General features: G+C 55.7%; 1 protein-coding gene across 1 annotated transcript in view; it reads right to left on the reverse strand.

Moving 5' to 3' along the window:
- LOC122690190 (proto-oncogene tyrosine-protein kinase receptor Ret-like) overlaps nucleotides 1-14,430 on the reverse strand; it is a 52,963-nt gene that overhangs the window by 23,043 nt on the left and 15,490 nt on the right. Inside the window, 4 exon segments of the mRNA XM_043897220.1 lie at nucleotides 883-1,078; nucleotides 2,368-2,609; nucleotides 4,975-5,262; nucleotides 7,065-7,328. Coding sequence (XP_043753155.1) covers nucleotides 883-1,078; nucleotides 2,368-2,609; nucleotides 4,975-5,262; nucleotides 7,065-7,328 — 990 coding nt within the window.

The raw sequence follows: 14,430 nt of genomic DNA on the forward strand, positions 1-14,430 counted from the left end.
TCCTATGGACCCTCAGGTTCCACAGGCCTCAAGCACCCAGGGGCTTCCGCACTCCTGAGCTGTCACCGTGTGCCAAGGCTAAGATCCCCATTTAGTGGAGAACAGAGGAGGCGAGGATCTCTGGGTGCACGTGGCATACAAAGGGAGTGTGCAGGGGCAAGGATGACATTTTCCCTTGCACAGAACAGAGGTCATCAGAGCTTGGTGAGGAAGAAGACAGGAAATAGGACTGGGTCAGGCAGAAAGGGGTAAAGGCACCAGTGATCCTGGGTTCCCCAGAAGCGGGCCTCCAAACAAGGATCCAAGCACAAGTGGCATATTTGAAAGGTGATCCTACAAAACACAGGCAGGAGAGCAGGCGAGGGAGGTGGGGAGGTTTGGCAACTGGCGAGGACACCCCATCCTGCAGGTGAGCCCTGGGGGCACGTGGTGCTTAGCCCTGAGGGTGGGCACATTTCAGAAGTCAGACAGGACAGTCATCCCAGAACCCTCCAATCTGAGGGCACAGAGCTGCTACTGGACATCAACTCCTGTTAGTGGAGAGTTGCTGGGGAGGGTCAAGGATCCCTGGACACTTGGGCACCTAGGAGGTTGCAGTGAGCCCTGGCGTGGTCAGCACAGGGTAGTGTGGTGGGGGTCCTGCCAGGGTCAGCCTTGGCCTTGGGGCAGTTCAGAGAGAAAGGACAGCCTGTAAACACCCACCAAGGTGGCCAAGGTGAGCCCAGCAGAGACAAAGGCTGGGAAGAGGGTTGGAAGGGGTGGCCACCTGGGGCTGAGAGGGCCAGGACAGGTGTCTACTTGTGCAGGGTGCTGCCCTGCCCAAGGAAAGCAGGTCGCCAGTTCCCCAGGGGGCCCTGTCAGGCCACACTGGTCCCCTCTTACTGTAGTCATGCACGGTTGCCCGCACAAAGCTGCCGTTGGCCTGGGCCAAGGTCTCATTGGGCATGTGCTCCACTCGGAAGGTCTGGAGGGCCTTGGCATCCCCAGAGAGCAGCGTGTTCGTGTACCGTCTCAGGAGCTCCCCGGAGGCTGGCACCACGTCTGCATCGAAGACACGTAACGTGGCTACCACTGTGCCCTGCAGAGAATACGGGGGCCAGTCAGGGCCCCGAAAGCCAGAGCCCATAGGAGGGCATGTGCCCCGCAGGTGGATCAGGTGTGTGCGGTCAGAGCTGGCTCCAGGGACAGACTGACCAGGGTTCAAGCTGCAAGGGGCCCCCAGCCAGCCTGCTTGTCACCCTTCCTGGGCCACTGCACCTCACCTCTGCAACAGGTGCAATGGCATCTCCAGACTTCCCATGATTATGGGTTAGAACAGATGCCCTGGTGCTCTGTGGAAGACCTCATTCAGGTCCCCACAGGGCAGAGTGGGCACCCCCACTCTCCTTCCAGGAAGCTGGGCCCCGCACAGTGGAGAAGTTAGCTCAACGTCATGCAGTGACAGATGACAGAGCTGGAACCTAAGCACAGTGTCCACCAGAATGCTCTCCTACAGCTTCTTCTGTACCCCAGGCTAGATGGGGTCATGAGGGGGGTTCTGAGTAAAGCCACATGTCATCTCTGCTCTCACTCCTGGCCAGGCTCCACAGTGTTACCATGGAGCTGCCCTGCCAGGCTCATGGGACATTTCCCTACTCCATGTGCTTTCCTCTTGCCCATCCATCCACAAAACCTGCTCCCTGGGTGTCCGGAGAAGCAGACAACCACAGCATATCCGACCCCGACCCTCCCCTTGCTCCCGCCAGCCTGCCGGCTGCAGGACAGCCCAGGGCCCAGCAGGTGGCAGTCACTCTCCGCCTGCACGGGCAAGAGGAAGGCGGGGCCCCGATGGGAGGGGCGGCGCAGGGACACCCCTGCCGGATCCACTGTCCTGTCTTCCTCCACTCCAGGGTACCCTCCCTGAACTCACTGGCCCTCCCTTGAGGGGCTGACAGCCCGAAGAAGGGAACGCCCTCCTGGCAGATGTCTTCTCCGTCTCCTCGGGGCAGTGTGCCCCGCCTCTGCAGTACCACAGTTGTGCCCCTCTGATGCGAGCCCTGATGGTTGAGTCAGAGGCTGGGCACCCTTACCCTCAACCCCACCGGCACCCCAACCCCTCCCCTCACCCGCTTCCCAGGGCAGAGGTCAGCTCGGGGCCAGCGGGGCTGGTCCTCTCTCCTCCTCAGCTGTCCTGGAAACCAACAAAACCCCAACAGACAGACTGATGGACAAATGAAAGACGAATAACCACAGTGATGGTCAGCCACATGTCTGGATGGCTAGATGGACAGCTGAATAGACCGAGGAACAAATGACGAATGGAGAGACCCAGATGCCCAACAAAGAGATGACAGACACTAGACAAGCACCAGACAAACGCATAGGCACCTCCTTCCGCTTGAACTCCACCACTGCGCTGGCACTGTCGACGCCCCCGAAGAAGGTGGGCGCAGAGTCGTCCTCGTCATACACGGTCACAGGGAAGGGCACCATCACCTCCTCCTCGCGCATGCCCATGTGAACCGTGCACGCGGCCACCAGCTCATACTTCTCCCGCTGCTCACGGTCCAGGGCCCAGCGCGTGCTCACCTCCAGGCTGTCCGGATCGCAGCGGAAAGGCAGACTCTCACCTGAGCACCAAACAGACCAGCAACCCCAGGATGACCCTGAGCTGAGGGGAGGGTGAGCTGCCTTCCTCAGGGCCCCACAGGGAGCAGTGTGCAAGAGGAGACAGAGCTGGGGTGCATGCTGGGCCTGGGCCGTGGCCCCTCTTCAGCTTCCACAGTGGAGCACAGCCTCCAAGCACAGTTTGCAGTGAAGATTATGCTCTGAGCGTCACTGTGCCTGCAGCCTGCACTGGTGCTGATAGGGAAGAGCAGGGACCAGGAGGTCTGCCTCAGGTCCTCAACCCAATCACCTAGGAGGGCACACCCCTTCACACACCCTGCCTGCCTCCTCTGTGGCGAGGGCTGGCACCAGTCACGCTGCAGGCCCAGAGATCCAGCTCCTAGCGTTTGCTGGTATCTGAAAAACTGTCAGGAATTTTCTTAACTGTGGAAGTAAGACATGCTCATTTTAGAGAATGTGAGAAAAAAGCCACAATTCCACCACTTGAAAACCAACATTGGGGACATCTGGTGTAATTTCATGTTAACACACAAATATTTCTGACTGCCTAGTTTGGATCCCTGCCCTATACACCTGCAGGCTGCGTGGCCTGAGGCTGATGGTTCTGTCTCTGTTCTTCAGCTTCCTCGCCAGAAGATGAAGTGAAGTGAGAGTTGCTCAGTCGTGTCTGACTCTTTGCGACCCCATGGACTATACAGTTCATGGAATTCCCTAGGCCAGAATATTGGAGTGGGTAGCCGTTCCCTTTTCCAAGGGGGTCTTCCCAACCCAGGGATTGAACCCAGGTCTCCCGCACTGCAGGTAGATTTTCTATCAGCTGAGCCACCAGGGAAGCCCCAGAAGATGAGATGCTGTGTGTATTCATCGCCAGACACTGCTGTAAGTTCAATGACTCACTGCAACCTGGTGAGGGGAGGACCAGTAATAACAACATACTCTTCAACCCAAGCCTGTCCTGGAATTCATCCTCCAGAAAGGACCCAGAAAGGGGGAAAAGCTGAATGCTTGAAGGTCAACAGTGACCACCCCATAGCCAACCTCAGGAGGGCTGTCAACTCCACTTGGTGGAAAATCACATCAGAGCCACATATTACATGTGAACTACACATTTCCCTGTATTGCTTATGGTTACAAAAATGGCTTTTCTTTTTAAGCGAAAAAGGCAGCACACTAAACCATATGCTTTGGGGACAACTTTGTACAAAGACATCCATCCCTGTGGCAGGATAAATGAAGGAGCGTGGGAGTGTGAGTGACTACTTTCCTTACACTACTGAGCACTCCTTTAACATTATGACCATGTGTGGGTGCCATCAACCTGGTGGGAATCCAGGCTTCACTTACCAGCCGTCCAGCGTAATAAGTGTCCCCTTTAAGTCCCCTTTAAACTGTCCAATGGCACCTCACACAGCGGCTCAGTTGCCTTCTCTCATCTCCACTCGGATCCAGTGCCCTTCCCCTACCCCAAATCCATGTGGCTTCCCCAGGGCCATCGTGTGGTAGGACTATCTTGTGACAAGGTCCACTGTCCTTACAGTGGCTCAGGCGGAATCCTGGAACCATGCTTGGTCCCCTCGTGAATCTCTCAACACCCCACATTCAACTCCCCAGAAAATCTTGCTGGATCTTCCTGCAAAAACATGCCCAGAATCTGCCTGCTTCTTGTGGCCTAAAGGCTTTCACCCTCAACCCCAGTCCTCATCCTCTCACTCAAGGATGTCTCCTGCCTCTTCATAGTTTTCCTGCTTCCTCCAAACCACTCGCCCCAAATCATTTCGAACACATCAGCCCGACTAACCTTTTAAAGTAAGTTATATCCTGTCAATGACACCCTACCCCCCACCCCTGAAAACACCTTCTATGGCTCCCTAGTCCCCTCATCAGGAAGTCCTGCCCCCTCCCTTGCATTTTTCTGCCCTCAGTAGCCTCTGCCCTCCCCTCCAGCCGCACTTCCCCCTCCGCACTTTTGAATGAGCTCGCCCTGCTTGCTGGGCACCCTCCTTTACCTTGCTCCAGCCACCTGACTTAGGACAGTGGTCTCCACCACTCTGTGCCTTCTCAGCGTTACCTCCCACCTGGCCCCTTCAGAGGCCACCCGACGTCCTTCACGCCTGTGTGGTCTCCACCTGCCCCAGGCGTGGAAGGTCCAGACAGGCAGGATTTGGGCCTGAACTTGTTCACTGTTTCATCCCTGGTCCCTAGAACCATGCCTGGCCTGTGGCCAGCATACATGAGATACACGTGGGCCTCTGAATGAATGGATGGTGGGGTGGTGTAGTCAACTTGGACGGCTCATGTAGAGGAACCGCAGGGCCATGCCTGGCACTCGGCAGGCATCGAGGAAGGCTCCATGCGCCTGGCACTCACCTCCCAGGAGCCTGTAGGCCACGCTGACGTTGGGGCAGAGGAACTGCACGGGCAGCAGGCGGAACTGGTGGAAGGTGCCAGGGGGCCTGTTCTCCCGGATGCGGAAGGACAGGCCTGACTCGGGGAAGCAGAGCTCCCGGGGCTTGAGGGCACCACAAGCCGGGAAGGAGGCGTTGATGATGGAGAAGTACACTCGGGCACAGCCTGGCCACTGGCACTCGCCCTCACGAAGGGATGTGGGTGACAGGAAGACCCGCAGGTAGATGGTAAGCAGCGGGAAGCCGCCGTCTGCAGAGACAAGTCAGGCCCCGCCAGGGTGTCAGCCACACCCGCCCAGCTGGGACCTGAATGGGGAGAGGGCAGGAGCTCGGGGCTGGCGCAAAGCCTAGTCCTCACCAAGGCTAGCAGGGCTCTGCTGGGAACCCCGCCCTGCCCCCTACCTCCTGCTTGCCCCCTATGGCCCTGGACTTGGGATCTGGCAGCCTCAGGGCCCTATGGCTCTGCTCCCTCGTCCTGGGGGGTGCCTCACAGGTCCATCTCTCTGATTATTCCAAGTCTCAGTTCAAATACCCTTCCTCAGAGAGGTGCGCTGAACCCTGGGTCTAAGATGGAGTGCTTCCCCAAGGCAGGCTCTTGGCACCTCAGGTGACCTCCCCTCCCTCCCTCACCCACTACCCCAACCACTTTCTTTCTTTTCTCACTTTTAAAAACACTACAGGGGTGGAATTGGGTGGGAGGGGGGAGAGAGGTTCAAGAGGGAGGGGACATATGTATACCTATGGCTGATTCATTGTGATGTATGGCAGAAGCCAACACAATACTGTAATTATCCCTCAATTAAAAATAAATAAAACACTTATTCTATTCTATTTTTGCCAGTGTTGCTGCTTGTGGGATCTTAGTTCCCTGACCAGGGACTGAACCCAAGACCTCAACAATGAAAGCTCAGAGTCCTAACCACGGGACCCCCAGGGAATTCCATGCCACCCCTGCAGAGACACAGACTTCCCCAGCACCTAGAGAGGGGATTTCTGGCAAATTCCATCATGGAGGCACCATAGCAACCCCCGTCCAACCCATCTGGATCTCAGCTGGGGCGGGGGCTCTTCCTGGGCCTTCTATCTTAGCTCTAGGTAAGTGTCCCCCCGCTACATCTACTCCTCCCATATTCATCAGTTCTCTGCTTCTTATTAGCCTGTCCTCTGTTGCTCCAGTCCCCTGCTGTGGTTAATAATTCTCCGTATAAACTTTCTCTGTTCTAATTACTGTGATTTCTCTCCTGACTAGAGCTGGCAGGTGCATGAGGCTGCTCTCCAATTACAAACAGAACAGGCCTCCTATGAAACTCAGACCCTTGGCAAATTTCACTCTGGCAGTACTGTTCACAGCAGAGTGTCTGCCTCTCAGCACTCACAGGAGCTCAGAGCTGGCGTGAGGGTCCAGGGAGGCCATGTCTATAGAGCAAGAGGTGGGGTTGTGATCACCATTTGGTGCCACAAGGCAGAACTCTGCTCCACAAACAACCTCCTCCCAGTACCAGGGTCACACGTGGCCTTCACTCCAGCTTGGACCCCTGCTCTGAGAAGCCGTCCAGGCCTTCCTCCTGCTCCACTTTCCTCCCCGGCACCAGGCCCCAGTCCTCACCAGGTGCCAAGAGCAGCCTGCTGCTGATGGTAAGGTGGGCTTTCCGTGCAAACAGCTGCTTCTCCACCAAGTTCCAGATCATCCACTAAATCAAGATCTTGGGATGTCTCTAGCCTTTCTTAACTCTTCTCTCACAACCCCACATCTCTGTTAATCCAACTGGAAGACATTTGGAGCCAGCATGGAGAGAGCCCCTCAAGTCCTCCACATAAGTTCTCCAAAATCAACAGCCTCAGGAGGCCTGAGGGTCATCAGTGGTCCTCAAGCTCATCCTGGCTCCCTCACGGGCTGGACAAAGAGGACAGGCCAGCCCCATCTCACTTGCTCCACTCTTACACAGCAGGAGTCGTAGGAGCTGTGTGATGGGCTCTAAGGAAGGACCAGGTGAGGGCGGGGCAGGGTGGGTAATGAGGCATGTGGGGGTGGGGTCAGGGCCGCCCCCTTACTGCGGATGTTGAGCTTCTCCCAGGAGCTGTGGTCCAGGCTCTGGTTAAGGTAGAGAAGCCCCGTGTCCTCCTGGATGCGGACCCAGTCGTTCTCGTGCAGCCGCGTGTGGTAGGCGCTGTAGAGGTGCTGGCCCAGGCGGAAGCTGGGCATCTCCTCTGGCACGTCCTGCAGGGCATGGACATAGAGCAGGGGCGTGCCGGCCGGCTGGTCCACGTATAGCTTCTCCCAGTAAGCGTCCCTGGAGAAGTAGAGTCCCAGCGGGGCTGTGGGAGGCAGGGAAACACGTGAGGGAAGGAGGGACTGAGGGACGACCACGGTGCAGAGCCCAGCAGCCCTCCCAGGCAGATCACCTTTCCCAGCGGCCTAACTTCACATTTTAGTAATAGCTTCCTTGTGGGCCAAAAAAGAAAACTTAGGTCTTTCTCATCTGTATTCCTAAGAACATCAACACACAGTTATCTGTATAGCTAAACACTAGCTGCAAATACACTGCTTTAAAACAGAAAAAGGAGGAAGTGAGGAAGCATAAACAGTTGCAATATCATCCTCGATTACCTGAGATAGATAAGCACGTAAACCACTCGGCTTTCACCCAAGCTTCTGAGCAAATCACCTGGAGCCAGAGTTTTGAAGTGTACAAGACGCTGCCAGACAAGCAGAGCAGGCAGGGGTCCCCAAAGATGAACTAGAGCACTTTATAAGTAACAACATTCGTGCATGCTAAGTCACTTCAGTCGTGTCCAACTCTTTGTAACCCTATGCACTATAGCCCTCCAGTCTCCTCTGTCCTTGGAATCCTCCAGACAAGAATACTGGAGTGGGTTGCCAGGCCCTCCTCTAAGAGATCTTACCGACTCAAGGATTGAACCTGCATCACTTACACCTCCTGCATTGGCAGGTGGGTTCTTTACCACTAGTTCCACCTGGGAAGCCCCTGTAAGTAACAAAATCTTCATCTAAAGTCAAACATGCTCCTACCATAGTACCGAAAAATTCCACTCCATTTATCTGAGAAAAATGAAAACATATGTCCGTCAAGTGACTTGTTCACAAATGCTGGGGTTATTCACAGAGCCAAGAACTGGGAAGAACCCAGATGTGTTCCAGCAGGTTATCAGATAACAAACCTCAGTCCATCACACCATGGAACCCTATGCAGTTAGGATGGGGCACAAACTATTGATACACACGACAGCCTGGACACATCTCATAGACATCCTGCCAAGTGGAAGAAGCAGCACAAAAGAATCACATGGCACCGTTCCAGACTGATTTTAGGTGACAGAAATCAAACTGGGTACCAGCTGGGGGTAGGGGAGGTAATAGACTGGAAAAGCAGGGGGCATATTCTGGGAAACATACATGTTTCATATCTTGATGGGGTGTGGGTCACACAGGGACATCCATTTGTCAACAACATACAGCCAAGATTTGTGCATTTCAATGTATGTAATTGTGGCCTAAATTTATCACTGAGAGGCTATGGGTAGAGCTGTAAATGCCATGAGGAAGAGGGATGCTGACCATGGCCACGCTGGGTGAACCAATGGGGCACTCATCCTACTACTCTCTTGACTTGGTGTATGTTCAACATTGTGCATCATAAACAGTTATTTTTAAATAGTAAGAAGTTTTAAAAAGATGGATAAATGGGCAGGTGATGCTTTAAAAAAAAACTGAAAACCTGCCAATATTCTCTACAAAGCATAAAAAATACTAACACACAAAGCAAACATGAGAAACATTGTACTTGTGTGTAAGCGATTGCTCTTTTCAATCAATTTGTTTCCACCTACATTCTGCTTCTCTTGCAGCCACCAAGATGAGTGGTTGGTCCACTCCACACCAGTGGAAGACACCCTGGGGCTGCCTGGGTCCTTGAAGACACACTAGTGTGTGGGAAACAATCAAGAGCCAACTGGAGTCAGGTGAGGAGAACTGGTGAAGACCTTTTGGATCCCAAAGTGGTGAAACAGAAGAAAACTGGAAGGTTGCCAGCACTGTGCCAGGCTTCCCAAGGATGACTTCAAAGGCAACCCGGCTGGGAATGCCAACTTGAAGTGTGCATTGATTGGGTCCCACCCACCCAGTGTGGGTGCCGCCCTGCCAAACAGGCTGGACCACGGAGCCAGCAGGAGAGGGAGGGAACAGGAAGAGAAACAGAGGGAGAGAGAGGGAAGGAGGGAAAAGACAAATGGGGCTAAGGACAAAGGTAAGTAAGGCGGAGAGGATGGAGGGGAGAGATGCTCTGGCCAGTAGTCAAAGGCTACTGCACACCCGGCACTAAAGACAGAGATGGAAGGAGGGGGCTGCAGGTACAGAGCTGACTTATTAGACCTTCGGAAAACTGCTCCCTAGGAGTGCTGTCCCTGGAGTGGGACCCAGAATCACTGGATCTCTGCAGGTGAGGTACTGGGAAGGGCAGCTGAACTCCAAGGAGCTGGCCCTGTGCCCAAGTCAGGCTCTGCGTGTGGCCTTCCTGCCCTGCCACCTCTTGGGGGAAGGGATCCACCCAGAGCATCATGCTGCCTGCCATCCAAGGGGGTGGCAGCTCCAGGAGCCCTAGGAAGAAGTCACTCTGGGGAACTCTGGGGAGGGAGCACTGAGACCTGACTTCCCTTGCCGGGGGTCTCACTGGTAGAGACCACGACAGGAGCCACCCACACATGGCTGGATGCCACCCTCCTGTCCCACAGCCTCCCAACTGGCCACGAGGACATGGGCTGCCTTTCAGATACACTCAGAGTGTTCATTTCTTCGGGATTTAGTAGCCAACCCTAGCAGGGATGGCTGGCAGCTCAGAGAACTGTGTCAGCCCCAAATGGCCTCAAGACTGGCCTTGATGCTTCTGTGAAAAGGCAGCCAATGGCACTAGCTCGGAGCAGGCCTTTTGCAAGCTGGGCAGAGTGACAGGCCACAGCTGACAGATCCTCCTGCACAGCTAGGATGCACTCCACTGGCTCACGCTTCCTGAGAAGTACACAGTTCGGGGTCCCAAAGAGGACCCTACAGCACTGCTCATAGTGCTCTTGTGACAAAGGCAGGAGGGTCCCTGTGGTGTTTCCTCAGCCAACGAGAGGGAAGGGGCAGCTGCTCCCCACCTGTAGTGCACTGAAGCCCCACTTCACTGCCTGGCAGAGTAATAAACCTGGGTCTGCACTCCTCACAGAAATCAGAAGGGCTCCGAGCCCACGGTGGCCCCCTGTCCTGCCCCAGTAAGGCCAGGTCTGGGAAGGCAGATTCAAAGTGGGGGTCAACACCAGGCACAGCCCTGCTGCCCCAAAACAAGTGCCTGATTCATAAGCAGCAGCCCAGCTTCCTTTCCCTCCAACACTCCATGAAGGTTGCAAGTCAAAGAGTCTAGGGGGAGGCCTGGGGTGGGCTGTGGGGGGCTGGGGAAGGAGCGCAGAAGCTGATGCTCACAGCCCTGCGGACAGCAAGAGGAGTGGCTTGCTTTTCCCTCCACTGCCACCTTCTCCAGAGGACCTGGCCCACCGCATTCACCCACCCCGCCTCTCAAAGGTGCAGAGTGGGGTGAGCACGGCCAGGTGGACTCACACAGCACGAGGCCAGGCCCCGTGGCACATGGTGACCCTGCATTTTCTTCGCAGCCCCAGATGGAGATGCTGATGGGATCACTGCTTTGCAAACAGACACCTGGGCAGGACAGAAAGAAAGTTGTTTGTATGCTCGAGGGCACATGTGCAGCCAGCCAGGGGATTGGGATTTGGAGGGCTGTCTTTCCAGCAGCATAGCCCTCACCGGCCTGCTCAACCCCATGTCACATGGTCCAGAACCCACGGTTACAGTGCCCACCCTCCACCCCCACCCCAAGTCCTGAGCGGTGACCGCAAGTCAGGGACGCTGGCCTGCAGTAGAAAGCAGCCCCGGAGGGTGCACCATCTTTCGGGAAGGTTGACTTTCTGGCCACAAAGAGAATGAGAGATTTCCCAGTGGCTTGACAGGGTGGTGACCTAGTGGCAGTCCAGGCTTGTGACACCATGCTGGATGGGAAGGGGGCTCTGTGCTGCCAGCCTCCTTCTCATCCTGGCAGAAAGGTGAGCGCCAACCACTAGCGATCTGAGATGCTGCCTTCAGGGCCCCAACCCCAGAGCTGCAGGAGACTCAGTTGGTGGGGAGGGGGGAAGCCCAGGGTGGGTGTGGGTGGGTCCCCCAGATGGCACAAAGCCAAGGGCAGCCTGTGTCTGCCAGCCTGCCTGGCCACCAGCTCTCCTTGGTGTGCCAGAGCTCTCCGTGGAGAAGTGAGGTCTGCATTCTGGTCTCCGGAGTACTGTCAAGGATGGTGTGGGACGCCTGCACCCACATCAGCAGAATATCACGACTTTTGCCTTCTTATTCTCTCAGGATATAATCCCTGTGGCCTTGGTCAGCTGTGCAAGAACTGGCAGCCCTGGGAGCCACCCATGGGGGGTAGGGCTTGCAGATCGGTCTTCTAAGCGGGGGCGAGATGCTCACTCCACCTACCAGGTAGTGAGGAGCAGATCCAGAATAGGGCTCCTCCCCTGGGGCCCCCTTGAGCACATGTACATTCAATGGTCCAGGGGCTGGGAGGTGCCTTGAGCTCCAGGGAGCCCCCACCTCCGAGCTGGTCCAGCCACCACCACACAGACTTCACGTGCAGGATGAGAGCACTGCCTGCTCTCATCTCCGAGCCAGGTCCTACAGGATCCATGTGGGGCCTGGTCTGTTGCTGCCAAAAGTGATTTGTGGGTTGGGCGATGATTGTGAGCAGAAACAGTCTTAAATGCACTTAAAATGCTTCCCAGGTGGTCCCTACTCAGGGCATGGCCGCCTTAATGCTCCTCCTTGTCACAGACACGTTTAGATGGAAAAACACATGGTCCAAGGTAGGGAACGAGGGTGTGGGTGCAGGGCTGGCCTCAGGGGGGTGTAGCCTGGGGAGACCACAGTTCCCCATACTTGGTTTAATGCTCTCCTGTCATTGTCCTAAAATAATTCATAATTCTAGAACAATCTGCATTCTATGGTGGGCCCTACAGATGATGGGGCCAACCCCAGAGGGTGAAGGAGAAGAGCCCGGAAAGGGCCATCAGAGGTGTCCAGTTTCCTGGGGCTGTGCAGCCTCTGTAAAGTTCTAGCCTCCTCTGGGCCTCACTTTCTCTGACTGTGAACAAGAGAAGGGCAGGCTGGGGAGAGGAGGAGCTGGTATAGGCCTCACATTTGCACAGGTACATGCGGTATGAAGTTCACACTTCCGATTTATAATCACTGGGCAAACCTCTTCACTGCCCCATTAAATAGGTAAGAACACGGAGGCTGGGAGGTGAGAAGACTTCCCATGGTCAAACAGCTGGAGGGTGGGCATCTTGGGGTTTGGACGATGACTAACAAAGCGGCGATGGGACTCAGGAGCAAGGCAGATGCTGGCCCCACCAGGAAGCCCCAGGCCTTGCCAGCTGACCACCCCTCCCTGCTGGCACCGTTTTGCCAGGAAGGGCTTTTTGACCAACCTCTGATGAGAGTCTCCCCTGGAACTTGGGGCAGGTCGACACAGCAGGACTTGTAAAACCTGCCCCACCCACACCTTCCACCCCGAATGCTGCTGGGTGACAGGGTCCTCCCCCAACACCTAGTCCCACGTTTCTGCCTCGACAGATGTTGCCAGCACCACGTGGGGTTCTGGCCCCTCAAGTTGCCCTGGCATCACACCAGAGGGTGAGGAGCTGGGCTTTGCTCTCACAGGAGTGGGGATGGGTCCCACACTGCTCATGACATACCTGCCAAAGGTCCTGGTTGCTGCTCGCATTTGCAGAGACCCCAGGCCCCCTTCATGGCCTGTGTGTGTATATGCATGAATGTGTAGGCACAGGTATGCAGCAGATGGAAACAGAGACAGGCATGTGGGCCCAAGGCCCCATATGCTCCCACCCTGCCCCACCCCTGCAGGAGAAGATGTGCAACTAACACTCAGTGGGGACAGCGGGCTGTCCTGTTCCAAGGAGGGCCTCCTCCAGCATCTTTACAAGCAGAGCCACCAGGCATGGATGGTCTCATTCGGCACACGCAGTCACCAGCCTTTTTGTATCCTGGAAAGGCAGTCTTCAATGCTCCACACCTGGCTGGATGTGTCATTTACTCACATTTGTATGCAGAGAGAAGCAGGCCCAAGTCTCTACTTCACTTTCACTCATTCAACTGTCCACAAGCTCAGCCCTGTGTGAACACTCACACATGAACACTGGTCATACTCGTACACATTCTCAGACCCACACAGAAGCTGTGAGTGCCCTCCTGTGCGGTGGAGAACCACGCAGGTGGACGAGGGTTTCTGGTTGTCATCCCTCTCTTCTGCAGCACATTGTGGGGACATCCTGCATGCTCTGCCTCAGTCCATGCCAAATGCACGCAGCCCCTTGGCGCCAACGTAGCCCACGCCCTTGCCCCGCGATCACCTCCCATAGCCCCCAGATGCACCCATCACCAGCCTTTGTGCACCAGCCTCAGCTCCCCCGTGTACTGGAGGGTCACCTCCCACTGGCCCCCGAGGCTGCAGACCAGTCCTGGCCCCTGCAACCCAGCCAACTTCTCAATATGCAGTGAGCTGTGACCCCACTCTGGGGAGGGAGCCCCTTCCCCAAGCTCCTGCCCTCTGCCTCAGGGTGGCCCACAGCTCTCTTACACTCATCACTGCCGATCAACTCTTATGTTAACCTCCTCTGGTCCAGTCGCTGTGTGGGTGTCTCTGGATTGGACCCAGACTGATACACACATCTCTCTTACACTTAGCATGTCACATGCACATTCTCTCACACTGTTGCAGACCCACCCCCACCTCCCCCATCTTCTTGCTCATTTAGTGAGACATACCAAGCCTACCCAGCCCTAACTGCAGGCTCACCTCACCAGTGCCCCCTGGTCAGCCCTGGCCATGAGAGGCCATGCACAACTCCCCTGAGGTTCCTTTGACCTCCTTGCTACCCTCGACCGAGGATGTGCTGCCAGTCTGACCATACCAACCCAGATCCAGGCAGGTGCTTCCTAACTGGGCACCCTTGACTAGAGTGAGTGGCAGTCACCGTGGTCATCCCACACAAGGCCCCAGACAACCAATGTCCTAGGACTGCAATGTAAAAGCCAGAATTTGGGGCTCTCAAGAAAAAAACACATGGCAAGATGGTCTGATCTAAGAACTGAGTGGGGTGACAATAGTGCCCACATGTGTGTGCAAGGCAGTACCTTCCCGCAGAATCCACTCACCGGGCAGCCCTGCTCCTGCCTGTGACGAGCACCAGATCCTGCAGATGACAGTTTTATTATGGCCCAGCACAATCTCCTTAACAGACGGTGGTTTCCTAATGCCATCACTTCTGCAGGAACAGGAAG

The sequence above is a fragment of the Cervus elaphus genome, chromosome X (assembly GCF_910594005.1).
Source record: "Cervus elaphus chromosome X, mCerEla1.1, whole genome shotgun sequence".
Lineage (NCBI taxonomy): Eukaryota > Metazoa > Chordata > Mammalia > Artiodactyla > Cervidae > Cervus > Cervus elaphus.